Source organism: Dermacentor albipictus, chromosome 3 (genome assembly GCF_038994185.2).
Source record: "Dermacentor albipictus isolate Rhodes 1998 colony chromosome 3, USDA_Dalb.pri_finalv2, whole genome shotgun sequence".
In the NCBI taxonomy this organism is placed as follows: domain Eukaryota; kingdom Metazoa; phylum Arthropoda; class Arachnida; order Ixodida; family Ixodidae; genus Dermacentor; species Dermacentor albipictus.
In genome coordinates this window covers 139,186,288-139,212,682 of record NC_091823.1, presented here as the reverse complement: position 1 = coordinate 139,212,682, position 26,395 = coordinate 139,186,288, and the positions used below count along the sequence as shown (strand labels likewise).

The following is a 26,395-nucleotide window of genomic DNA, read 5'->3' as shown; positions in this document are numbered from 1 at the left end:
TTTCGAAAAACGCTGCTGGCTACCCCCTAATGCTCCGACGTTGATTGCGTACATTTGACGCCGGAAGATTGGAATAAAAACAGATTGGCCTACTTTTACGTTATCGGACTCTTGGTCACCGTTTTGGTCTGCATTTGTAAAATATATTCTATATGTCTTTACTGTAAATGGAAGAGAACAAAGAGGGTTAACGGAGAGACCCGATTTTCATTAGTCATAGCATAAGAAGCCAACCAAACAAACCGAGGACGATCTTGTGGAAATCACTTGCACTTACTACTTAAATTACAGGAATGATAAAGTAATGAAAACAAGTGCATGAAAAACAAGATGCCGCAGGTGGAGTACGATACCATGTCTTCGCATTACGCGCGAGATGCCCTTACAAATTCAGCTATCGCGGCGCCCTTCTCGAATGCACATTCTGGGGTATTTGTATTTTGCTACTAGAAATAACCCTGGGAGTTATAAAGGGAACATGAGACGTCCACCCAAACGTAGCTATGAGCTACAAAGATTTTTGTAGTAATTAGCTTCGTTTGCGTTGATGTCTCATTTTCCCTTTACTAATTACTTATATCCAACTTTCGGGTTTACACAGAACTATTACGTCTAACCCTGGGAGTGTTAGCCACTGCCACCATTCACAAGCCTTGGCGGCGGATGTGGAACATTCATTCTGCTTCAGACGTCATTAGTTAGCGATCTTTTTGGATGCGGGCAGTTAGCCAATAAAGCCACATATGCCATCTGAAGGTATCAAGATCGCCGGATGGGATACCCTCGTTATGACCCTTATTGATGCCTTCAGGGAGCATGAGTGGATTTATTGACGAGCGGCCTTCCTCCGAAAAGATCAGGTACCTGTGACGCCTGCGGTAGAGTGTTCCGCATCTACCGCCAAGGTTTGCCTATGGTGGTGCTGGCTAACACTCACAGGGTTAGTTCTAGTAGTAAAACAGTAAATACGCTAGAAAGTCGGGGGAAAACGGCGTGGGGTAGCTCAGTTGTTAAGAGTACCGCCCGCGTAATGCGAAGACGTGGGATTGTTCCCCGCATGGGGCAACTTGTCTTTTCAAGCACTTTTTTTCTCATTAGTTTATCATTTCTATAATTCAATAAGTGTGTACAAATAAGTTCCCCTATGCTCTACTCGGTGTCTTTGTTGGCTTGTTTTTATGCACTATAAAAGGTTTTGTTATAATATACCACTATAATCTATGCAGAAACCACAAATATAGAAACTGTCATGCCGACATTTTAATTTCTATAAGGTGCCCATTTCTTCCTAACTTTGCCACTGTATTGTAAATGTGCAAGGTGTGTAATACTTTGCCACTGTAGTGTTACAACGGCAAAGTATTACACACTTTGCACTTTTACACTACACAATGTATTAAAATTTCTAGAATTCATGCAAGAAAGCATGTATTGACTACAAACAGTATTGCTGTGCGGCAGCTCTCCACTATCCTAATTCGGTAAATTGGTAACGATGCACCCCTCTCCCAATTCTTTTTTTTTCGTGAAGACTTACGTAGGAACTGTGTTTACTATTACCTATGAAGCTGCGTGAAAACAAAGGGAATTCGACACTAGCCGGATAATGGGCTCATCGAATGGTCAATTACGGTATGCACTCAGCAGACACACCACGACTTACTGTCGTGATAATACGTAAAGGTCACTCTAAACGCGTGCAGATCCGGTGTTAGTGCGCTCGGTAACTCAGCTTCTTAGGTCGAATGGCTGCCGTAAGGAAGGATACATTCGCTCAAACTCGAATGCATATTACTGAGAACCTACCCACCCTTTAATAATAATGATTTTTATAGAACTTACGTTATTCTGGCCGAAATCATCTCAAGATGAATGTTGGCGTAAATGCGATTGCATTCAACCAATGTAGTGACTCAACGTTTTGCTAACGCCTAAACACGTCCCGTACATTGAGTGCACGCAGTCAGGCTTCTTTATCGCGCGTAATTCTGGACACACTGCGTCTTCTAGCTGCGCCGCAATCAGGGAATGTGGGCTTCCTTTCGTTTCTTAACCGAGACTACAAGAGATGCCCACGGGCTTTCCGACGGCTGTACGATGTCGACGCGCGGCATTTCGCTTACTTGTTGCCTTATAGGTTAACGTTATCGCATCGAAACTCGGTAAGGGCTCTGGCAGAGTGGCCGAGCGCACTCTTCGGTTAATATGCGACGCATTGTGACTGGTAAATATGGAATCCTCGATGACATCCAAACGGAGTCTTTGTATCGTCAGAGGAGACTCCTGAGCTGTTGGTGCTTACTCAAGAGGCTACATGGATTTATGCCGAAGTCTGGTTCTGGAACTACAGTCGTTGGGAAGGTGCGGCTGAATTGTAGAGGACAAACGCATTGCAGGCTTCCGCTATTTACTCGCTGTATGGGGTCGTCGTGCCCTTGTTGATGTGCTTGAATTCCTGGCTGAAGCTTGTCAGCATCACTTTCGCTTTCCCTCCGTGCAGTCGAGCGATCCCTCTTGCGATTCAAATTTTACGGTCGAGCTGTAGAAGGTGGTCGCCCTCGATGACGCCTTCTACATCTGCGCGTGTTTCGCTGCCGACGGAAATGGCAATGGTGGAGCGACGCGTGATACTAACTTGGTCCTTAAGTGGACACAATGCATGGTGACTACTAGCGCTCTCCGGCGTCATCGCTTGATGTTCGGTTACGGTTATCGACTTTGAATTCAGGTCGATGATTGCGCCGTGTGGGTTCAGAAAGTCCATGCCGAGATGACGTCTCTTGGTCGCTGTCGAAAGATAACCCCGGTGGCAGGGTAGCTCCAACCATGAACGGTAATTCTTGCCGTGCACATTCCAGTCGGCATTATTAGGTGTCCTCCAGCTCTCCGGATTCGAGAGCCTTCCTATGTAGTGTGAACGTTTTTCAACTAGGCGGCAATGAATCCATGCATCACTGAGTGGCCGGGTTCGACGAACAGCAAGCACACCTGGATCAGTTGCGGCTTTTGGTTTTATGGATATGGGCTGATGGAGAGGCCCCGGGCTGGTCCATTATATGCCCGGCGCTGCGGCGACAGCTAGCGATCTTGTGACGGTGAACGGGACTGTCGTCGTGGGTTCCACTTAGTTGAGGCGAGGTAGTCGGCGATATTGCGAGGGCGTTCACCTTGCTGCGGGAGCGGAGGGTTGACGAGGAACCCTCGTAGTCCCATTTCGCGGTGAGGGTTCCGTGGCCCACTTCTCCGCAGTAATAGCACAGCGGACGATTTGCCGGGGAAGCGCAAAGCATCGGTCTTTCTTGGAACGCTACGCTGGACTACGGTCGGATGTGTTGGCAGCGGCGGCCGTGGACGATGGCGTAAGTCCTCGCTTATGGCTGGGGCTGTGGTGATTGGGGCTGTGCCTGAGGAACCTACCAGTGAGCTGTGTAGTTACTCTTCGACCGTGTCAGAGACTGAGGCCACCTGGGTTTGCGACGTATGCAAGATATTCAGCAGTTCTTCGCGAACACTGGCCCTGATGGTCTCTTGGTGGTCGTCGGAACCGAGTGCTTGGATGGCGCACTGCGGTTTGAGCACATGGGGGTCAGATTGCCTTGTGCGCATTTCTAGAGTTTTCTCAATTGTCGATAACTCGTGTCGCAAGCTCAGCTACGGTCTTGGACGGGTTGCGGACATGTCCGGCGAAAAGCACTTGCTTGATGCCCCGCATCAGCAAGCGGTCTCTTTTCTCCTCCGACAATTCCATCTGCGTGTTTCGGAAAAGACGGGTTATCTCCTCCGTGAAGACTGCGACGGTCTCTCTCGGCAGCTATAATGGCTATTGTAGTAGAGCTTGGGCTCGTTCCTTGCCGGCGACGCTAGTATATGTGTGCAAGAAGCCGAGTGGGAATAGGTCCCACGTCGTTAAGGTGGCTTCTGAATCGTCTTGGTGGTGTCTTCACATGGGAAGAACACGTGGCGCAGCTTATCCTCATAGGTCCAGTTGTTGAAGACTTATATCTTCTCGAAAGTCTCGAGCGAGGTTTCCCGGTCCTTCGATGAGGCCGCAGAGAAGGTAGGTGGCTCCCTCGGTTGTTGTAGCGCGATTGCTGCCGTTGTGGTTGTTGGCTTGGTAACGATCTTTCTGGTCGACTCAGGCAACAGTACGTGCTCTAGCGGCAGTCCTTGGAGCCTGCGGCTAGCTCCATAGTCGCAGGCTCTAAGGACCCATTATCCATTATGCAACTAGTAGTCGCATAATGAATCCTTACCAACTAGTTCAGCTTTTTGTCCTTCTAAACCTTCCTCGCTAGTCCTTCGCGACGTTCGTGCTGTCTTCGTGGTTCGTGCTTGGATCACGGCTTTGAGGGGGCGTTCGGTACATAAACGCACTAGAACCTCCACCAGACGTCACGTAATAGCGGCCGTGAAGAAATGAGCAAAGCTGTGAGTGACGAAACTAACGTTATATTGGGCGAACCTGTGCCCAAAGAAATAGGCTATACACAAAGAACAACGATACTTGCCAACACAGTCGGTGATCGTGGAAAATCTTATCTGCGGAGCGAGAGCGTCGGCTTTTATACATGAGTCATCGTGAGTTCCAGAATGATCGCTTACGCCCGCGTATCTTCCAGAAAGTTCTACAGCAGTCAGATTACGCAAGGTTCAGCGACAACCAGACCGCGGATAAAACCCGCGATAACATTCGAGAAACTTGCGATATATGCAGACGCATCCTGCCCCGAGTGATGCGTAATACTCTTTAGCCGTTGAAACGCAACCAAACACACAAGTCTTCATATATATATATATATATATATATATATATATATATATATATATATATGTATGTATGTATATAAACGAAAAGAAAGGGGGTTAACCAAGGGGCGCGATCTTTATCCACAACTTTGTGGGTTCGGTTGTGAGTTCGGTTCCCACCTGCGGCAAGTTGTTTTTTCATCCACCTTAATTGCCATTAATTTATATATATATATATATATATATATATATATATATATATACATACACACATATATGCTTGTAATCTATTCGCTGTTTCTGAACTGTGCGAGACATAATAGAGCGTCGTAATTGAGGTAATCACATTATATCATTTACATCATACATTCTGTTTTCGCAGCATCTAAGGGCTCGTTTGCTGTGATAAATTCAGAGTAATGTTTGTGCATGCGTTTTCCCATCGAAACTTTTGAACAGGCAATGTTTAGTCACACACAGCTTGCATTTTCCTTTTTGAAGCGGATGCCTACCTACACCTTGTCTCTTACCGTGGGAAAAAAATACGTTACATTTTGCACAGGTTGTGTAGTGAAAGCGGGAGTTCCGTTACCGTCTAGCGTACAATCAACGAATCCCTTTGACGAGGGTTTCTATACAACTTTGTGCGACTCAAAGTATATCCGGATTTGTAGGAGATTACGACACTTACCTGCAATCCCGTCGCTGCTAACGTCGCAGAAATAAGAGGAACTAATCCTCTGAATGTGATACTTCCACCCACTTGACCATAGTGGTATATCCGGTAGCGGTCCCACAGCTCATCTAAATGCATCTTCGTCGAAACGTTGCTGGTAAGTTTTGTCATGGCGGCTCGGTCGGTGCATGTTCTGACAAAAGAAAGCGTATGAAAGAAACTGATCAGAATCATCTGAGATGATTACAAGTCTGAGATGCTTGCAATGGCAATATCATTTTGTTCTTTACGTGTAGTTGGTGTCTTGTTGTTGATTTTGTTCTTGATGAAGAGCTGAATAGGTTATGGGAGTTGGGCAGCTGCCGTGCTTCCTAGATCCAGCGCTGTGACAGCGAGCTTTCGCAGTTGACTGAGATACTTTCATGTTTGCTTGCGCGCTCTTGACACCATGCTTGTTAATTTTGTTTAGAAACTTATGCGGCCGATAACGCTACTGTCCCCTAATTTGCTATCACAATCGATGCTTCACCTTTCGGGAGAAGCTGTGAGTTTTTATTAGGGATGCGAGGCTGGTGAACTGTGTGCAAACTTTCGAAGCTTCATTTTTTTTTCAGATTGCGGACATCGTGTGTTTGCCACGCGATGAATCCCATCACCCGCAATAGTAAACACTAGGCCGAACACGTGGGCGCATTTAGACTTATAGAATGGCGGGAAACGAGCTGTCATAAGTATTATAGATGCCTGTTTTGTGACCTGCTTTAAACCAGTTAAGAATGATAAATGTATCCGTTCAAATTTGTTATCATTGATTCTGCCAAAAGTTGTGAATAATTGGGGAAATGTAGACTAAAAATGTCTTTCGTTCCAAAATTATTAGTCGGACACTCAGTGATGCTGACATAAGTGCTGCGCCAACAAGTTTTTTTTTTCTCTTGTATTTGGCCTGTTTTGGCACCCGATAAGTTCTTAAACTTTCTGAGTAAAGCATTTCGTTCATTCACAAGGCAATGTAGCCCTTCAATAAAAGCATTTTATGTTGGTTTGTACTAATGGTTGTCGAAATTCATGACGTCTGCTTAAGCCACTACCGGCCGCCTTAATGGACTTGCTGTGCACTATCACCATCAAAAAGTTCGCACAAGCTTGATAAAATGTTCTTTCGCCTAGATTTTTGCACTAGCGAATTGACACTTTATTTTCACGCTATTTCCACATAACTTACGTCAATGCATTTTACTGGCTAAATTTGGGCCCTTTGTTCTTTCCTTGGTGATGTGTCCTTGAAAAAAACTGCAAAATGCTGTTTTTACCCAAAATTACCTTTTCATTTCTCATGCCCTTACATCTCTATTCACTTACAGTGAATGTTGAAGGGATAACACGGTCGTCACGGTTTTCTCTGAATATCTTTTCAATAGATAGGGAAGCAGCAAATGTGGTTAAAACACGTGAAAAATATATTGGAATGAGATTGGAATGCAAAGATTGGAATGAACTTGCTTCTAACTTTGTTTCCATTAACAACAACGGAAATTTTTGAAAATCACAAGGTAACACTGCATAATAGCAAGTATTTGTACGAACTGCTGGTGGTCCTTTCCTTTTTTCTTGTTTATTGCTAGTTTTATATATCATGTCCTATTACTGCATTTATCATACTTTGAGCTAACATTGTATAATAAGCAAATATTGTGTATAAGCTTGTGATTTATTTCCTTCCTATTTGTGCTATAACCGACTCGCCATCTAATGCCGAATGACCCTGTGGGTAAATAAATAAATTATTAGAATAGCAGTGATAGCAGACAAAAGCTATTCTGCTCGAGTCAACAACCTCCAAATCCCTCCTGATGACAGCAAGCGCCATCTTAGGATATATTGTGTAAAGGACGAAATGCGGAGTTGCCGTTGTGCAATCTGCTCAAAAAAAGCCTCAACCACAGCGCATGCCTCGCTAAACGCAAACTTGTGCTCAATGACGCAACATTGCCGTTACCGATTCATTGTGTACGTAATTCTTGGACGCGCGCTGTAAAAGCAGTGCAAAGCAGTGAATATGGACGATGGAACACATTTTAGGACCACTCTAATGAAGCATAATTTTCAGGCGTGATGTGTCAAGGGAGGCCGAAGTCCTTAAAAGGCCTGTTTAGCTCGGTTTAAAGTGCTGGACTGATCGCCGAGACCCACATGCGAAAATAAAATGACGCAAGGTAACCATGACGTATTTCCGGCTCCTAAAATTACATCTGGCGCTTGCAAGACAAAAGAACACATCCTTTAGAAATTGGCTTCGCTTACTCAAAAAGCATTTGCGGAGAAAAGCAATTACCTTTCGTCACCAGTATGTTCTACCAGGCTGCTCAATGGATCATCATCAAAATCATCATCAGCCTGTTTTTTTTCCACTGTAGGACGAAGGCCTCTCCCTGCGATCTCCTATTTCCCTTGTCCTCCGCCAACCGATCCCAACTAGCGCCCGAGAATTTCGTAGCTTTATCGCTCGATTTAGTGTGTTGTCGTCATCTATTGCGTTTCGCTTCTCTTAGTACCCATTCTGTAACCCTGATGGTGCCACGGTTATCTAACCTGCGCATTGCATGACCTGCGCAGCTCCATTTTTTTTTCTCTTGTTGTGAATTGGAACTTCGTCTTACACCATTTGCTCTCTCATCCAAATCGTTCTCTTTTCATCTCTTAACGTTATGCATAGCAGTCTTCGTTGAATCGCTGTTTGCGTGGTCCTTAATTTGGTTTGAAGCTTTTTTGTGAGTCTCGAAGTCTCTGCCCCACCTGTCAGCACTGGTAAAATGCTCTGATTGTACACTTTCTTTTTCAATGATACTGGTAAGCTTCCATTCAGGAGCTGGCAGTGTCTGCGGTATGCGATCAACCCATTTTTATTCTTCTGTGAATTTCCTATGAATGATGAGCGTTCCCTGTGATAAATTGACTTAGGTAAACGTACTCCTTCACAGACTCTAGAGGCTGGCTGGCGATCCTGAACTCTTGTTCCTTTGCCCGGCTATTCTTCACTACCTTTGTCTTCTGCATATTATTCTTCAATACCATTTTTACACTCTCTCTGTTAAGGTCCTCAATCATTATTTGTAATTCGTCTGCATTGCAGCTGAATAGAACAATGTCATCGGGTAACCAAAGGTTGCCGAGATATTCGCCGTCGATCTTTACTCCTAAGCCTTCCCAGTTTAATTGCTTGAATACTTCTTCCAAGGACGCAGTGATTAGCATTGGAGAGATTGTATCTCCTTGACTGACCCCTTTCTTAATAGGTATCTTGCTGCTTTTTTTGTATAGAATTAAGGTAGCTGTAGAACCTCTGTAGATGTTTTCCAAGTTATTTACATAAGCGTTCTGTACTCCTTTAATAAGTAATGCCGCTATGACTGTTGGTATCCCTACTGAACCAAATGCCTTTTTCGTAATCTATGAAAGCCTTATAGAGAGGCTTATTATACTCTGCGGATTTCTCAAGAACCTGATTAATGACATGGATGTGATCCATTGTAGACTATCCCTTCCGGAAGCCAGCGTGTTCCCATGGTTGACTAAAGTCCAGTGTTGCCCTTATTCAATTGGAGATTATTTGGGGTAAATATTTTATATACTATCAATTCTCTAACGTCTTCCTTTGTTGTAGATTAGTATAATATTTGCAGTTTTCCAGTTTTCTCGGAACCTTGCAGTCGATAGACACTTCGTATAAAGGGCCGCTAGTTTTCCAAGCATTATGTTTCCTCCATCTTGGAATTAATCGACTCTTAATCCATCTTCTCCTGCCGCTTTTCCTCGTTTCAATAGCTTGCAACGCCCTTCTGACCTCATCGCTGGTTAAAGGAGGAGTTTCTGTATCCTGTTTTTTGCTGTTTCTAATACAGGTATCCTGACTCCTCTGGGTATTGTACAGGTCAGTATAGAATTCTTCCGCAGCTTTTACTGTGTCTTTGAGATTGCTGATTATTTTACCCTGCTTATGTTTTAGTGCATTTGTCTTGGTTTGTCGTAAGCCAAGCTTCTTTATAACTGATTTCAGGCTGCGTCCATTTTTACGGCTTCTGTCTTTCTCACGTTACAGTTTCCAATATCACTTATTGTCGGCTTGTTGAGTTTTGACAGTTCCACGAATACTATCTGATATCTTGAGTTGGACAGTTTCATTTTTTGTCGTTTCTTTATTGGGTACTTTGTTACTCGGGAGAGCTTCTTTACTGGTTGCCTTGGTGACTTGCCTCCCACTTCAAGTGCTGCCTATGAAGCCAACCTAGTTACGCCTTCATTCATTAGCCCTATGTAATCATCATCTCTCTGTTCTAAGGCTGCGTATTTGTTTGCAAGTGCGAGCCTGAATTTGTCTGCTTTTACCCTTACCTCCTCTAGGTTGACCTGTTTCTTCTTGACCAGTTTTGCTCTTTCTCTCTTCAAATTGAGGTGAATCGTAGGCCTCACTAACCTATGATCACTGCCCATTACCGTACCTATCACTTCTACATCCTGCACTATGCTGGGATCAACTGCGGATCAACGGATCAACTGTACCTCAGAAAATTCAGGCAACAATTCTTACACTCACCATGTGCTCTCATATGCGGAAAGCTTACAGTGGGGCGTGTACACGGTTTACCATTCAACAAATAATTGAAGCTAGAAAATTTGTGGTTGTAAACTCTACAGTGAGTATATTTTCCGATGAAGAGAGCAGTTTTGATCGGATGTGAAAGAATTGTGTTTACTAGGATGCGCCTACTGTGGGTCAAGACTTGTGATGCGTTCACGTTTTGACATAGCCACCATACAATTTAAGGCAATTGTTTCACAAAAGAGCGCAAGAAATGAAAGCTTCGGTGGATGAAGGATTGGAAAAACCCCTTCGTATTGCTTCCGCTCCTTCTTCAATGACTTCCACTGCGAAGGTTAGGTTAAGACAATATCAGACAGGCGCTGGGGCTTCCCATCCGCTCTGTAAATGAAAAGCTTTTAGCTCTAGGGCTCCACAACACTCTTGAGGAGATATTGAAGCAGTGAGGATCTCGCAGTATGAGAGATTTGCGGGAAGCCCTACGGGCAGGAAAATCCTAGCTAGGCTAGGCATAAACTATGAGGGGCAAGAAGGCATCAAAGTCAACCTGCCGCGAAGCGTGTGGAACCGACTAATAATCGCACCACTACCTCAACACATGCACCCAATCCATCGCAAGGAACGCAGAGAGAAACGGACCGAGGCTCTTGAGAAGCGTTCCAAAACTCTAAGGACGTGCTCTAAGTTGATGCTGCAGACTATGGCAGCGGCCGCATGGCCATAGCTGTCGCGAGAGCTGAAACTAGATTGATAGCCAGTGGCACAGTTCCAACGGATTGCTCTCAGATTGGAGAAGAATCTGCCATAGCACTTGCAATTACGAGTACTTCAGCCAAAATTATAGTCAGTGACTCTAAGGTCGACTCTAAAGCTGAACTTTGCTAGAGGCAGAATTTCTCCCGAGGTGAACAGAATCCTGCAGACCTGCAGAGATAGCAGGAATATTGAAATAATCTGGGCAACCGCGCACGCCTCCCTCGCTGGGAACGAGGCGGCCCACGAATTAGCTCAAGGACTTACATTCCGAGCTGGTGGGCTAGCCGAAGGCTTCACGGGGCGGGACCACTTAGTGTGTTACAGAGAGATCACACAACACTACAGACTAGGGCGGGTTAAATATCCTCCGGCTGATATATCCTTGAACAAGAGCCAGGCCTCCACTGGGCGTGGCCTGCAAACCAACTCGTTTCCAAACCAAATCTTAATCACATTCTGCGGGAATGCCCACAGGCTCCCTCTGAGGGAAGAATAAAGTATTTAAAACGATGGGAGGCCTTATTACTCAGCTCTGATCCGGAGATTCAACTGACGACGGTCCGACTGGCCGAAACCACCGCTAGGGTCCAAGGACTCCTGGCCGTCACCTAGGTGGGAAGGCTTAACGCCTTCCCTACATCTGTATGACAAATAAAGTTTTACAATCCAATCTAAATTGATTTCTTGGGGTCTGCTACCACTTCCCTTGGGCGTGAAATTGAGAAAAGTTCGAGCAATTCAAGATGGCGACCCTCACAGTAAAGTGATATAACCCGATTGGTGATTGATTGGTAACGTCATTAGTACTTAGAATTGGTGATTGATTGGTGAGGTCACTGATATATCACAGATGGCAGCCAAATGATGACGTCACTGATAAATCCAAGAAGGCGGCCCATAGTGAATCAATGGCAACCCAATTCTTGATTGTTGGCGTCACGTGTCTGTGACGTCATAATCCATGAGGGCGTCAAAATTCTGCTGCAAGTGATGACGTGGTAAGTGAATCATGTGTTTATGATGTTATAATCAAAGATGGCGGCATAGTTTTGAAACCTCTAATAGAAGATGGCGACCAAATTCAGGTACGAATGATGATGATGCAATGGTCCAATATGGCGGATAGATGTGGAACGTGATATGGGAACGTGATCATGGGAAGAAATGGCGCCATAGTTTCGGTTTTGAAAATCAAAGTGGCGGCTCTTGGTGTGACCTCATGGCCGAGATGGCGGACTCTAAAATTATTTGTTCCCATACACACTCCACAAACATCGATCCTGTAACGAGGCAGTACAACCGTCCCGCTACGGGAGTGCTATAACACACACACACACACACACACACACATATATATATATATATATATATATATATATATATATATATATATATATATATATATATATATATATATATATATATATATATATTGTTGCGGAGAGACGCTAGTGGGTCGAGCGCTCCTGCTCAGCAACGGCTCTCGTGCTTGGAACCTGTGACTGCCCTGCCCGTTGACGTTGCGCTGCTCCGAGCTCTGCCAAAGAAACACCTTTAGAATTGGTGGAGGGAATGGGTAGTCTCGGACAATATCCTGGAACTCCGGTCCCGTACCCTACCATCTACCATGCCCCAAGACGCGTGCCAGTAAACGCCCCCTCCTGCACCCACTGCGTGTCCCGGGGTGCCTGATCATCGCGACCCTCCTATCTACACTGGAGAGAGAGAGAGAGAGAGAGAGAGAAACTTTATTTTGGTTCCTTCAAGGATTTAGCGTCTCGAGGTCTCGGTCGTCTTGGGCGCCGGCGACTTGGAGCCTCTTCCAGCAAGGGTGGGCCCCTATTCCAGGGCTCCAATGAGCCTAGCTACCTCACTAGCGTGCTGCACTAAGGCCCTTTGGGCCGTGAGCTCGCAGCTGGTACGCCGACTCTCCCATTGCTCCGCACTCGGGTTATTGTGTTGGTCGAATGATTTATTGTGTTTACATTCCCATGTGACATGGTATAGTGTGGGTGTGGCCCCGCACCATGGGCAGGTGTCTCTATATTGTGTTGGGTACATTTTGTTTAGGATATATAAATTTGGGAAGGAGTTTGTCTGCAATCTGCGCCAACTCGTTGCTTCCTCCTGCGTTAGAGCTTTGTGCGGTGGGGGATATTTCGTTCTCGTCCCTCTGTATAAGTTTAAGATTTCTGTGTATCCTCCCTCACAAGCGTGTGGGTGATACTCCGGGGCGCGCGACTGCTCTGCTCGCAACGTGGTCTCTCGAGCTAGGCTGTCTGCCCTTTCGTTACCCTCTATGCCTGCGTGGGCCGGAATCCAAATTAGCTTGTGCGTAACGTTCCTCTCGGCGAAGTTGGCTCCGCCAAGAATTCTGAGGGCGGCTTTGCTAATCCTGCCCCGCGTGTAATTTCTGCACGCTTCCTTCGAGTCTGTTAGGATGTTTAGAGGCCTGCCTGTCCTATATCCTTCTACTGCCGCCAGCGCCACGGCAATTTCTTCGGCCTCCGCTGTGTCAGCTGCCTTTGCCGTCGCACATGTGATCAGATTCCCGTCGCCGTCCACCACCACCGCCGTGGCCATGCGCTTCCCTTTTCGCGGGTACGTGGCAGCATCCGTGTACACCGTGTTCTCTAGTAGCGCGAGTGTCTTTTCCACGTATTCGGCTCGCGCCTGCATTCTGCTCTCGTGGAGGTTGGGGTCCATGTTCTTAGGTACTGGCCTAACGCTTATTGTTTTTCTTAAGCAGTCGGGCACGTCTGCGTATCTATCTACGTGTCCACTCGTGTCCCGTCCCAGCCTAGTCAGGAGCGCTCTCCCTGCAGGGGTGCTTTTGAGTCTGGCTTTTTGCGTTTCAAGCAGGGCTTCCGCCAGTTCGCTGAAAGTGTTGCTGATGCCCAGTTGGAGTAGTTTTTCGTTTGAAGTGTTTTTCGGCAGATGGAGAGCCGTCTTGTATGCTTTCCTGATTATCGTGTCCGCCTTTTCCCTCTCCCCTTTGGTCATCGCGTGGTGCGGTAGCGAGCAGATGACTCGGCTGACGACCAGGCTGCCGACGAGTTTGAGTGTGTCTTCCTCTTTCATGCCGTATCTTTTTTGGGAGACCCAGCTGTTCATCCGGCCCACCTGCTCCGTCACTTTGCTCAGCAGGCTGATGGTGTGGCTGCATTTTCTGCTGCCCTGTAGCCACATGCCCAGGATTTTGATCATATTCTTTTCCGGGATGTTTTGACCATCAAGCGTTACTTCCAGCGTTGCTTGGGTGGGGTGTCTACCTACTCTCAGTAATTCGGATTTTTCTGTGGAGCATACCAGTCCCCTCTCTCTGGTGTACTATTCGACACAGTGCGCAGCCTCTTGTAGCTTCTCTTGTTTTTCTCCCAGTGAACCTTGCGTGACCCAAACCGTGACGTCGTCCGCGTACATCGCGTGTTGGATGCCCTGAATCTCGCCGAGTCGTTTTGCCAGGCCGATCATCGCCACATTAAATAACACGGGCGATATCACGGGGCCTTGGGGTGTGCCTTTACACGGTGTGGAGAAGGTGTCGCTCCTCAACTCCCCCAGTCCTACCGTTGCCGTTCTGTCGGTTAGGAAGTCCTTGACGTAGTCGTGTACTTTCCTTCCGCAGTTGGTGTTGTTGAGGCCCGCCATTATGGCCGCATGGCTGACGTTGTCGAAGGCGCCTTTGATGTCGAGCGCCATCACAACGTTTTCACCCGCCTTAGGCATTGTGTCGAGTACCTACTCTTTGAGTTGCAGGAGGACGTCCTGCGTCGATAGGTTGGCCCTGAAGCCATACATGCTGTCAGGGTACCACCTCCCGTTCTCCAGGTGCTGCTGGATCCTTCTGGTGACTATTCTCTCATACAGTTTTCCCAGGCACGACGTAAGCGAGATCGGCCTGAGATTCTCGATCTGTAGTTTCTTGCCCGGCTTGGGTATCATGACCACGATGGCGTGTTTCCATTCTGCCGGTACCTTCCCCTCTTGCCAGAGCGTGTTGAGGTACGACGTCAGCTGATCGACTGCCTCGTCGCTTAGGTTTCTTATGAGCGAGTTTCGAATCTTGTCCGCTCCCGCCGCTGTATTCTTGGTGGCCGCTCTCACGGCCTCGGTGACCTCCTCTCTTGTGATGGGTCGGTCCATTTTCGGGTTTTCCTCGCCGAGATAATCTCCTTTGTAACCTTCGATTTGGTCTTTCCCGTAGCATTTTTCTCGGACTTCTTTCAGGAGCTGCTCTTCGGGACCTTCGTACTGGTGGACCAGTCTTTGGATCGATTTGCCGCTTTCGGACTTGTTCTTGCTAGGGTCCATTAGGGCCTTGAGGATGCGCCACGTTTTGGCCGTACTTAGGGTCCCGTTCAGCGAGTTGCTAAACTGTTGCCACCCCTGTCTGGCCAGCTGCGTCGCGTACTCCTCCGTCTGCCTAGTGATGTCCGCTATCTTCTCTACACTGGAGGGGACGACACTGACGTGGACGAATGCCTCACGGCGTACGACAGGGTAGGCGACCTTAACAAGTGGGACGAAGCGGCCATACTGAGCCATGTTCTCTTCTAACTCGTTGCAGTGGCCAGCCTGTGGTATAACAACCATCAAGCAGAGTTCCAGACATAGTCGGAATTTAGGACTTCCCCCGCCGATGTATTTGGTCGCCCTGCTGTTCGCAAGCTGCCTGCCTAGCAACGTTTGCGAGAACGAGCTCAACAGGCAGGAAAAACATTCACCAGTTATATTGAAGATGTCCTGGACCTATGCAGGAAAGTCGATTCGACCATGGAGGAGTCTGATCGAATCCGAAACATCCCGAAGGGCATAGAAGACGACGCCTTTAACATGTTGCTCGCCGAAAGTCCACGCTCTGTGGCTGAAATTGTCACACTGTGCCAGAGCTATGAAGAACTCCGCAGGCAACGGTCACTGACCCGTCGATCTCTACCGCGTGACGAACACCTCGCTCGTTTGGCTGCCATGTCCAACCAGGCAGTGTTGCTCGCAGAAATGAATGTGTTCGTCCGCGAGGAAGTTGTCCGGCAACTCTCGTTGATGGATTTTGCACAGCTGCAGTCGGTACACGTGCCTACGCCAAGTTTTGCGCCTCCGCTTCGCCACGTCATAGCGCAAGAACTGCACGAGGTGCCTGAGCACCACCAGCGTGTTGCTGCGGCTTCGCCTCACATCTACGCCGAAGTCATGGCCAAGCCCCAACAGATCCCGACGGCTGTGCCACTCAGCTACGCGGAAGTCGTCACCGAGCCTCTACAACTCCCTCAACGGGGACCACTCACGTATGCCGAAGTCCTCGCTATGCCCCGACAACAGCCTGCTATGCAATCACTTCACCAGCCACCACGTCCAACGCGTCCTTCGACATGGATGGGACCTCCCGCAACGACTCGGTGGCGTACAGCGGACAATCGACCGATATGTTTTGCGTGCGGCTATAAAAGCCACAACGCACGCCACTATAGTCGCGTGCAGCCGCCTAGCGCTACACCATATGTGCCAAGTTCTAAGGCGGGTTCTCCGCGCCCTTATTACGAAGACGAACCTCGGGCTGTGTCACCACCATTCCGCCGGTCCGCCAACATCCGCTGCTCAACTTCTCCACACCGACCCTCCCCATCACCGATGCGGCCTTATCCCGAAGCATGGGATGAGGAAAACTAATCGTCGCAGTCCATGAGGCAAGGGCTGCGACGCCGTCGAAACGCGGAAGTCCTCAACGTAGCCCGACCAATGTGATAGACGTGTGAGTTGACGGTGTGCGCACATATGCCCTCGTGGATGCCGGAGCCGCTGTATCAGTTACGGACGCAAAGCTTTGTCGCTTCCTTCAAATACAACGCCCATTGCTGGAATCGCCGTCCGCACAGCAGGCGCACAGCGTATTCCCCCTATTGCGGCGTGCACCGCTCGTGTTTTCATCGAGGACGTTGTATACGCCATCGAAATTATTGTGATTTCCTCGTGCTCCCACGAAGTTATCCTGGGGTGGGACTTTCTCGCCCGCCACGATGCCGTGATTCATTGCGCACGGGCCGAACTAGAACTGTCGCCGATCTCAGATATGACGATTGCCAATAATGGCTTCTTTTGCAAACAAACTACTGGTCAGGCACGACACCAACGTTCCTCCCAACTCGTCAGTGATTGTATCAATGCATTGCAGCAGCCTCTCTGACGCCATCACACTACTTTCTCCGTCGGCCCGCTTTTATACTCGAAAACGTCTGCTGCTGCCTCTTGCGACTGTGAACGTGAAACAGGGCTCCACAGCTATTTTTGTCTGTAACCCCTTCTCATACCCTGTGATGCTGCTTCAAGGCGAATGTCTTGGCCACGTGGAAGTGATCGACGCCGTACAAATTACGGATGTTCCCGAAGACACGTCGTGCGCCAGTTACAACACGCTCGGTTTCTCTCTCTACGTCCAACCCTTTGCCCACAGGTGTGTTCGATTCATCTATGGCCGATGACCTCACCCCACCTCAGCGTTCGCGGCTTCTGCGCATCTTAGAAGAATTTCGTTCGTTTGATGTCGGGCAACCTTCCTTGGGCCGGGTGTCTTCTGTCACTCACCATATTGACACTGGCTCCCAACCGCCATTGTGGCAACGACCATATCGCGTCTCTGCCACAAAACGTCGTGTGATTAATGAGCAAGTGGACGATATGCTTCACCGCGAAGTGATCCGACCCTCCAACAGTCCATGGGCATCCTCTGTCGTCCTTGTTACGAAAAAAGACGGCTCGGTACGGTTTTGTGCAGACTACCGGCGCCTGAACAAGATCACTCGCAAATATGTATACCCGCCGCCGCGAATCGATGACGCCATCGATAGCGTACAAGGAGCAGAATTCTTTTCATCTATAGATTTACGCTCCGGCTATTGGCAAGTACCTATGGCTGACGTCGATAGCCCGGAGGCAGCCTTTGTCACACCCGACGGCTTATACGAATTTAATGTCATGCCGTTTGGACTTTGTAATGCGCCAGCAACCTTTGAACGCATGATGAACACAGTTCTCCGCGGTTTCAAGTGGCACACGTGCTTATGTCATCTTGACGACGTTGTTGTTTTTGCCTCTGACTTCACCACGCATCTTCAACGCCTACTGCGTGTTTTGACGTGCTTAGCGAACACTGGCCTTCAACTGAACCTAAAGAAGTGCCGATTTGAAGCGCGGCAGCTCACGATACTAGGTTATGTCGTCTCGAAGGATGGAATCCTCCCCGATTCAGCCAAACTTCGTGCCATAGCTGAATTTCCTAAACCGACGTCCGTCAAAGAACTGCGCAGCTTTGTAGGTTTGTGTTCCTACTTCAGGCGCTTCATTCGCAATTTTGCCGCCGTCATATCACCCCTGACGAAGCTCCTTGGCAGCAACGGACCTCTCCATTCGTGGTAGTTCGAGTGCGACGAGGTATTCCCTAAGCTTCGTCGTTTGCTGACGTCTCCTCCCATTTTGCGCAACTATGACCCAACGGCACGTATTGAGCTACACGCAGATGCCAGCGGTGTTGGCCTCGGCGCTGTCTTAGCGCAGCGCAAAGAAGCGTTTCCTGATTATGTTGTGGCATATGCAAGCCGTATGCTTACTAAAGCCGAGACCAATTACACCGTCACGGAAAAAGAATGTCTGGCGTTCATCTGGGCGCTTACCAAGTTCCGACCCTATTTGTATGGTCTCCAATTTGATGTCGTCATGGACTACCATGCACTATGCTTGCTGTCGTCATTGAAGGATCCCTCCGCCCGTCTCGCCCGCTGAGCGCTTCACTTACAGGATTGTGCTATCCGCGTACTGTACCGCAACGGACGCCAGCATGCTGATGCTGACGCCCTGTCACGTTCCCCCTTGCCAGATGAGAATGCCTGCTGCGCAATATCCCAGCTTAACTTTTCTTCCGTAGACATTGGTATCATCGCTTCTGAGCAGCGCAAGGACCCCTGGATTGCCTGCATCATAGCATGCCTTGCTTATCCGTCATCGCAGCCAACCACTCGTGCATTGCGCCGTCAAGCTCGCCATTTCGCCATTCGCGACGACCTGCTTCACCGACGCAATTACACCTCTGACTGCCGCCAGTGGTTATTAGTTGTACCTCGAAGCCTGCGTTCTGAAATCTGCGCATCGTTCCACTCTGATCCACTGTGTGCTCACTGGGACTTTTCAAAACCTACCAGCGCCTCCGACGATGCTACAACTTGCGAGAAATGTAGAACTACATTCAAAAGTTGTTCGCTCATGCCCCGACTGCCAGCGATAAAAATCTTCACCCCACCGCTCGCCAGCTCGTCTGCAGCCTCTACCCTGCCCTACCCGGCCGTTCGAGCGCGTTGGCATCGAGTTGTGTGCGCCATTTCACCTGACGTCGGCTGGTAACCGCTGGGCCATTCTGGCAGTAGATCACCTTGCACGATACGCTGAAACAGCCGCTCTCCAAGCAGCTACAGTGTCTGATGTTGCATCATTCCTGCTTCGCCGATTCATCCTGCGGCATAGTCCACCTCAAGAATTGCTCAGCGATCGCACACGCGTCTTCCTGTCGGAAGTAAATGATGCGATTCTCAAAGAGTACCACGTTGTTCATCGTACGACTACGGCGTACCACCCTCAAACGAATGGCTTCACAGAACGCTTCAACCGTACGCTCGGCGAATGCTTTCAATGTACGTTGCCTCCGACCACATGAACTGGGACGCCATTCTGCCATTCGTCACATACGTGTATAATACCGCTACGCAGAGCGCCACTGGATTTTCACCCTATTTCTTGCTGTATGGTCGACACCCTTCGTACACGTTCGACACCATTCTTCCGTACCGGCCGGATGCAACCGAGTGCGTCCCTATTTCTGCCACGGTCAGACATGCAGAAGAGTGTCGCGACCTCGCACGGGCGTTTACTTCCGATGATCAAGAGCGCCAGAGGAGCACTCGCAGTGACGTCACTGCCCCGGTCACCTTGGATCCGGGAGCACTCGTGTGGCTCTCAGTCCCTTTAACTGCCCCTGTCCTATAATCGAAACTGGTCCCTAAGTATGAAGGCCCTTATCGTGTTCTCGAACGCGCTTCCCCTGTGAACTATGTCATCGAACCAGTTGAGCCATCTGCAGACATGCGCCGCTGTGGACGAGACATTGTCCATGTCGACTGTTTAAAGCGTTACTACGACCCGCTCATCGTGACGAGCTGTTAGGTCGCCGGACACGGCTCCCTTCTCGCTCCCGGGGAGTGATTGTAGCGAAGAGAGACGCTAGTGGGTTCAGTGCTACTGGCTTTAAACTCTAGTGGGTCCAGCGCTCATGCTCAGCAACGGCTCTCGTACTTGGAAGCTGTGAGTGCCCTGCCCGTCGACGGTGCGCTACTCCGAGCTCTCCCAAATAAACACCTTCAGAATATATATATATATATATATATATATATATATATATATATATATATATATATATATATATATATATATTCGTTCCGCTATAGAAAACCCTATGGTGGTGGTATATGCGTAACTCCACGATGAAATAATAGATAACCATTGTATATATAGAATTACTGATTTAAACGCACACACATCGCATCGAAAGGCGAATTCTAGGCCCACCTTGACTCCCCAAACGACGGAAATTCCGGTTTCCCAGCTATCTTCAGGGGTTTGTTACTCGAGAAGGGTTATACGTATATAAAGAGTACCTGTACCCAACGATTTGTCTTGACAGAATATATCGGAAAAGATGGGCAAAATAAACTAATCACACGAGCGTAATTTCTCCCACAGATGGCGCTAGGCGTCGATCGCTCCGCTAGGCGACATGCATTCAGGCGTATGTAAAGAGCCGTAAAGAACCCTATGTGGCCATTCAAGACGGCATCACCGTCGTATTCAAGTGTGTTTCCACGAATGAAAGTCTGCCTGCGTTTCTTGTGGGTGATTTCAATCGCAAAGAAAGTACCTTTCAGGCAAGAATGGAAGACTCATTTGGCCTGAAACTAGAATCAGACCTTAACGAGCCACCACCCAGTAGGTAACTGCGTAGGACTGTTTTCTCTTACTTTTCTTTTTTTATTTACTCATACTGTTGGCCTGTCGGCCGTTACAGAGTGGGTCAAAGCAGCACTTCAACAATTAGTACAATACATGGTATTACAAGAATACATATAGCACAAAAATAAAACAAGTCAATAGAAGTATTTCGGGAACTAGTACAGTACATCACTAAGGCAGTACATGAATAGTGTTTTAATAGGGGAACATAAGAGAACAAAGAAGATACATAAGCGAAATATTCTGCAGCTACTCCGATCAATATGACTATAGATGCAGTGTTAATAAAAAAGGTTATACACCATCCCCCCCCCCCCTTAAAAAGAAGAAAGGGTGAGCAAGTATGCATGCGTACATCTTTCAATGTTGCTTTAAGTTTTTCTCAAATTCTGCCGCACTGATTCTTTCTCGCGTTAACACCGGTAATTCATTCCATTCTTTAATGGTTCTTGGGAAGAAGGAAAATGCGTAAGCGTTAATGTGCATCTGAGGTATTTGAAAAGTATTACATATGCTTTTCCGTAGTGTTCTACCTTGTTTTGCTATCAAATACTGTTCGCTGTTGATATTGAATGCATGTTTTTGCGAGAAGAAAAAATAGCTTTAACATAGCTATGCGCCTGCGTTCAGCGAGTGTGGGCAAGTTCAGTAAACCGCGCATTTCGGAGACTGAATCTGTGCGAGAATAGCGCGATAGAATTAACCTTGTTGTTCGACGTTGAACTATTTCCAGTCTGTCAATTAACCCTGACTGATAGGGGTCCCTGATTATACTGGCATGTTCTAACGTGGGTCGAACGTACGTTAAATAAGCTGTTAGTTTTACTGACTGTGAGGCTAACTGCAATTTCCATCGCAAGAACCAAAGCCTCTTTTCCGCAGTTTGGCATATTTTTGTAACATAGTTCGACCAGCTTAAATTCGTAGATATATGTATGCCTAAGTATTTTGGCTTTCGGCTGTTTTAAGGCTTCGTTGGAAGGGGGGCAGAATTCGTCGCGGACCGAATAGGTTATATACCTAACTACTTCACTAATCGCAGGATGGTGCTTGCGCTGATTAAGAACAGCGGAGAATAATGTGAATCTATGAATGACGACAAAAGTGTTATGGAATAAAACAGTGTGTCTGACCAATGAAGTGATGCGTTTTATGCAGGTGCCAGTGAAGGAGATGTTGAGCAAGGACGTGTGTGATAGTTGTTCGCAATATCTACAAGTGAAATGTTTGTGGGTGTGTTTATCATATGGGAAAATAAACGTACAAACTCGTACTTCCGTTGGTGTGCCTCACTTCAATCTCCATTCATATCAATTCTAGTAAACCAAACAGGCATGTCACTTCAAAGTCTACTAGACGGTGGCGGGATTTCTTGTCGACTAGGTCGTACATTTCACGGCGCGGTCTTTGTTTGGCCTGAATGTATGCGAACGGCACATTTTGAGTGCATCGCCGTACGTTAGTAAGGGGTCACGGTACGTCGGCAAACAGGTGCGCTAATGACGTTTCATCATTATATTATTGCCCGTCAGCGCCTTATCCATGCGCATCGAGCCACTGTGAACCGTGACCAAACATACTCGGTCGGCGGCACCGCCGCGTGGACCGTACCTTGAAGCGATCTGCGATGCCGACAAAGAATGCCATACGCCGATAGCTTTGCGCTTTGGGCCCTCGCCGCTTAGTTTGCGTTGAACAGAGACGCGCGGAGAGAGTCTTTGGAGGGCGCCTCCTAGTACAGCGCCGCGTAGGGGGAGCCAACGTTTACAGAGGGAGAGTGAAAGCCCGCGCTGCTTTTATCTCATTAGGAGATTGAACTGGATTGGGGCGGAGACGCTCTGCGGGGCATATTCAATGTACTTTCACTGTGGACGCCGAGGCCAGTGCTAGAGTGGGCACGACGCGGGCGTCGTGAACGTGCGTCTGAAACATCCCTTTCTGTTTCTTGTGCAGGCCGTTCTTTTCGTCAAAGACGCTTCGACGTCAACTGAACCAAGCGTCAATGATTCGATGTTGGGAGTGGTGGAGCAGCAGATACACTGGCTCAACGTTTCCTTGACAATTAAGATCAACTCCGTACATGGTCATGCGCGATGGTGCTACTGACGTCGGCAGATTTTCAGCGCCACCATCGGCACTGTTGCCTTGCGACAATGCTGTAAAAGAAGAAACATCACGGATCTTCGCCAGTGGGCGTGGCGCGGACATCGTGAACATGCGTCTGAAACAGCCGTTTCGGTTTCTTGCGCAGGTGAGAAACGATCGCCCCGTTCACTGTTATAGAAGTAACAATGTATGTCTGCTCCTTGTGCCGTGCCCACGGCGAGTGTTTTCACTGTTTGCACTGTTTGCCGCCCAATACCACCACTGTATCGGGGTGCTTCCATGCCTAGAAGCCTTGTTAATGCCTTTGTGTAAATTACTGCTGTTGATATGCGGCGATGTCGAACGGAATCCGGGTCCCATGAATGATCAGCTTACGGAGATGCACAAATTAATGAAGGACATGCATGAACGTTGAATTCGCATTGAAGCTGCACAGATGACGATGTCAAGCGACATCTTAGAGCTTAAGAGTCTGCCAGAATCACTTACTAAAGATATTTCTACCATAGATACGCGCCTAGAATCTGTCAAAAAGCGGACATCTATTTTGGATGATGTACAGTGCGAATTAACAACAACGCGTAAACTAACTGAGCAGCTGGAAAGCGAGGCGCTTAGGTTGCGCGTGCGTCTTGATGAAGCAGAATATCGTTCTCGGAGGGACAATTTAGTATTTTTTGGAATCGTTGATAACGCTTCTGATACGGTGCAGTAGACAGAAGAAAGTGTTTTATTTCGCCAATCTCTCGAAATAACCTTATGTGCCGATACCATTGCGCGCGCGCATAGGATCGAGCGATTTTCTACCAACAAAATTTGACCTATTATAGTAAAGTTTTCCACCTACAAAACAGAAGAAACGGTTTTTTCGAGGCGTCACATGCTCAAAGAAAGCAGATTGGTAATGCGGGAAGATTTTTTCAGCCAACACTCTTCGTATTAGAGAGTAAGCTACTAATTACGCCAAAGAACTGAACTGCCCTTTCAAACTGTGCTATAACAGATTGATTGCTAATGACCCATGCTACGGCTATAATTGCAGTACTGAGGCAGTATATGAAATAGGACCATCCAGACACGCAACCAATGCCGCCAACTTCTCCCCGCGGCACCTTCGTTCTGGTCGCGCACTGGCTTTCTCGGGAAGCTAGGAAAACGCCAGGGGTGGCGGCGATTCCGCTAACAATAGCCACTTGATTGTGCTCTCTACTGACGTTCGCAGCTTTTTGTAGAAAAAAGATCAAATGTATGCATTAATCAACGATTCTAACGCTGATATTGTCGCGTTAACCGAAACTTGGCTTTCTGATAAAATACCAAACGAAGAGACGTTTTACTGTGAAAGAAAATACAAAATATTTCGTTGTGATAGGTATAATCGATGTGGCGGTGGCGTTCCTCTTCCTGTAAACATGGAAGTTGAAAGTTACGCTGTTTATATAAAGACTAGTTTGGAGGCAACATGGTGTTGCCTCAACCTGGATTTTAAAAAAAACATTGTCATTGGTGTATGTTACCGCACTCCTTTTGGGTGTTCCAATTTTCACGACGACCTTCATGATTGCCTGAATCACGTAAACATTTTGTTCCCGGGAGCGCCAATCATTCTGCTAGGTGATTTCAATTTTCATAACATCATGTTATCAAATGCGTACTCATATGCATCGCCTAATTCCGCTGAAGCAGACCATATCTTTCACATCTGCTTTGATTTCGGTTTGACACAGCTGGTTCAATTCCCTACACGTGTTAAAAATAATACATCTTCACTTCTTGACCTTGTTTTGACATCAATGCCGGAAATTTTATCTTGTGTGTCTAACACGCCTGGTATCGGCGATCATGAAATTATACAGGCAAAGATTTCACTGCCTTTCTCACGAGCGCGACAGCATCTCAAAACAATACGCGACTACAAAAAAGCGTATTTCGATGCAATTAACAAGAAATTATGCTCCTGTTTAGATGAGTTTTTGTCCGATTTCCTTGAACGATCAGTGCAAAGCAACTGGGACTTATTTAAAACGAAAATTTCAGAACTAACCTTTAAATACATTCCTATCAAAATGTTTTTTTTCGAATACGAGTGCCCCGTGGTGCAACAGATACATAAACCGTCTTTCTAACCGTAAGAAAAGGCTCTATCGCGCTGCTATGAAATCTAGGTCGGATAAAGATTCGTCAGCCTATAAATCTGCCACCACAGCTTACTTATCTGAAATGAAACGATCTAAATTTTTTTTTGAATCGCACCCATCCAGATATGCTAAAAAGTAACTCGACAATTTTAGAGTGTCTTACGGGGCAATGAGCGCAGTGCAATGACTTTGCTAACAACGGAAGAACATCTAGTGCCTCACGAAGAATGCGCGTCTGTCCTAAATGATACATTTGTTAAGGCTTTTTCTCGCCCAGTAGTTACCAATGCACAACATACCTTGCCATTACGCCATTACTTGCCCAAGGACGCCACCTTTATTACTTCTGAGGGTATTCGTACAGTCATTGAGAAACTGAAAAACTCATCATGTGGCGTCGACAGCATCAGCACGAAATTCTTGACAAATACTTTTGAATACTCCTCTATCATTTCGGCATGCATTTTTTTTACAGTTCCTGCAGCTATCTAGCCTTCCGGAAGACTGGCTGATAGGTAAGGTTGTGCCAGTTCACAAGTCTGGGGTAACACACAATCCATCAAATTCCCGTCCAATTTCACTCACATCTGTTCCCTGTAAAGTTTTTGAACACATTATCTTCACTCACCTTGTCAATTTTCTTGAGTCGCACCAGCTTTTTACACCCTCACCACATGGCTTCCGCAAAAATTTTTCTTGCGAAACACAGCTTGTAGTCTTTACTAACGGCCTGCGTCACTTACTTAAGTCTGGATTCACAATAGACTCTATTTTTTTAGATTACTCCAAAGCATTTGACAAGGTTAGTCATCACTTACTGCTTTTTAATCTCGGCCAGTTAAATCTAGATCCTAATGTTCTAAACTCGATTCGAGCTTTCCTTTTTAATCGTAGTCTGTTTGTTTCGGCTAATAATGTTGCTTCCCCAGTCCAGCCAGTGCTATCGGGGGCTCCACAGGGGTCTGTAATGGGACCCTTACTTTTTTTTTAATTTTCATGAATTACCTAACCGATAACATTTCATCAAAAAGTTGCCTATTTGCGGATGACTGTAATTTATCAGAAAATAAATAACCAAGACCGACTTAAATACCATACATTCCGGGTGTCAAACGTTGAACATGGAATTGAACATTTCGAAGTGCAAATCAATGCGCGTATCCCGCACCTTATTAGCATCACCATACTATCATCTTGATAATACGCCTCTTGAGTCTGTTTGGTCTTACAAATATCTCGGTGTTAACATTTGTAGTAAACTATCATGGAACCATCATGTGAGGCACGTCGTCCCCAAAGCTAGCCGATCACTTGGGTACTTTC

At 47.1% G+C, this 26,395-nt stretch overlaps 1 protein-coding gene across 5 annotated transcripts in view; it reads right to left on the bottom strand.

The window, feature by feature from the left end:
- Positions 1–26,395, bottom strand: part of LOC135917742 (uncharacterized) — a 100,710-nt gene that overhangs the window by 52,899 nt on the left and 21,416 nt on the right. For 4 of the 5 annotated variants that reach the window (XM_070534730.1, XM_070534735.1, XM_070534734.1 and 1 more), the window contains exon 4: positions 5,438–5,615. In XM_070534730.1, the coding sequence (XP_070390831.1) occupies positions 5,438–5,615 (178 nt within the window). The remainder of the gene's footprint in view (positions 1–5,437; positions 5,616–26,395) is intronic. The other variant, XM_070534733.1, reaches the window with a different exon arrangement.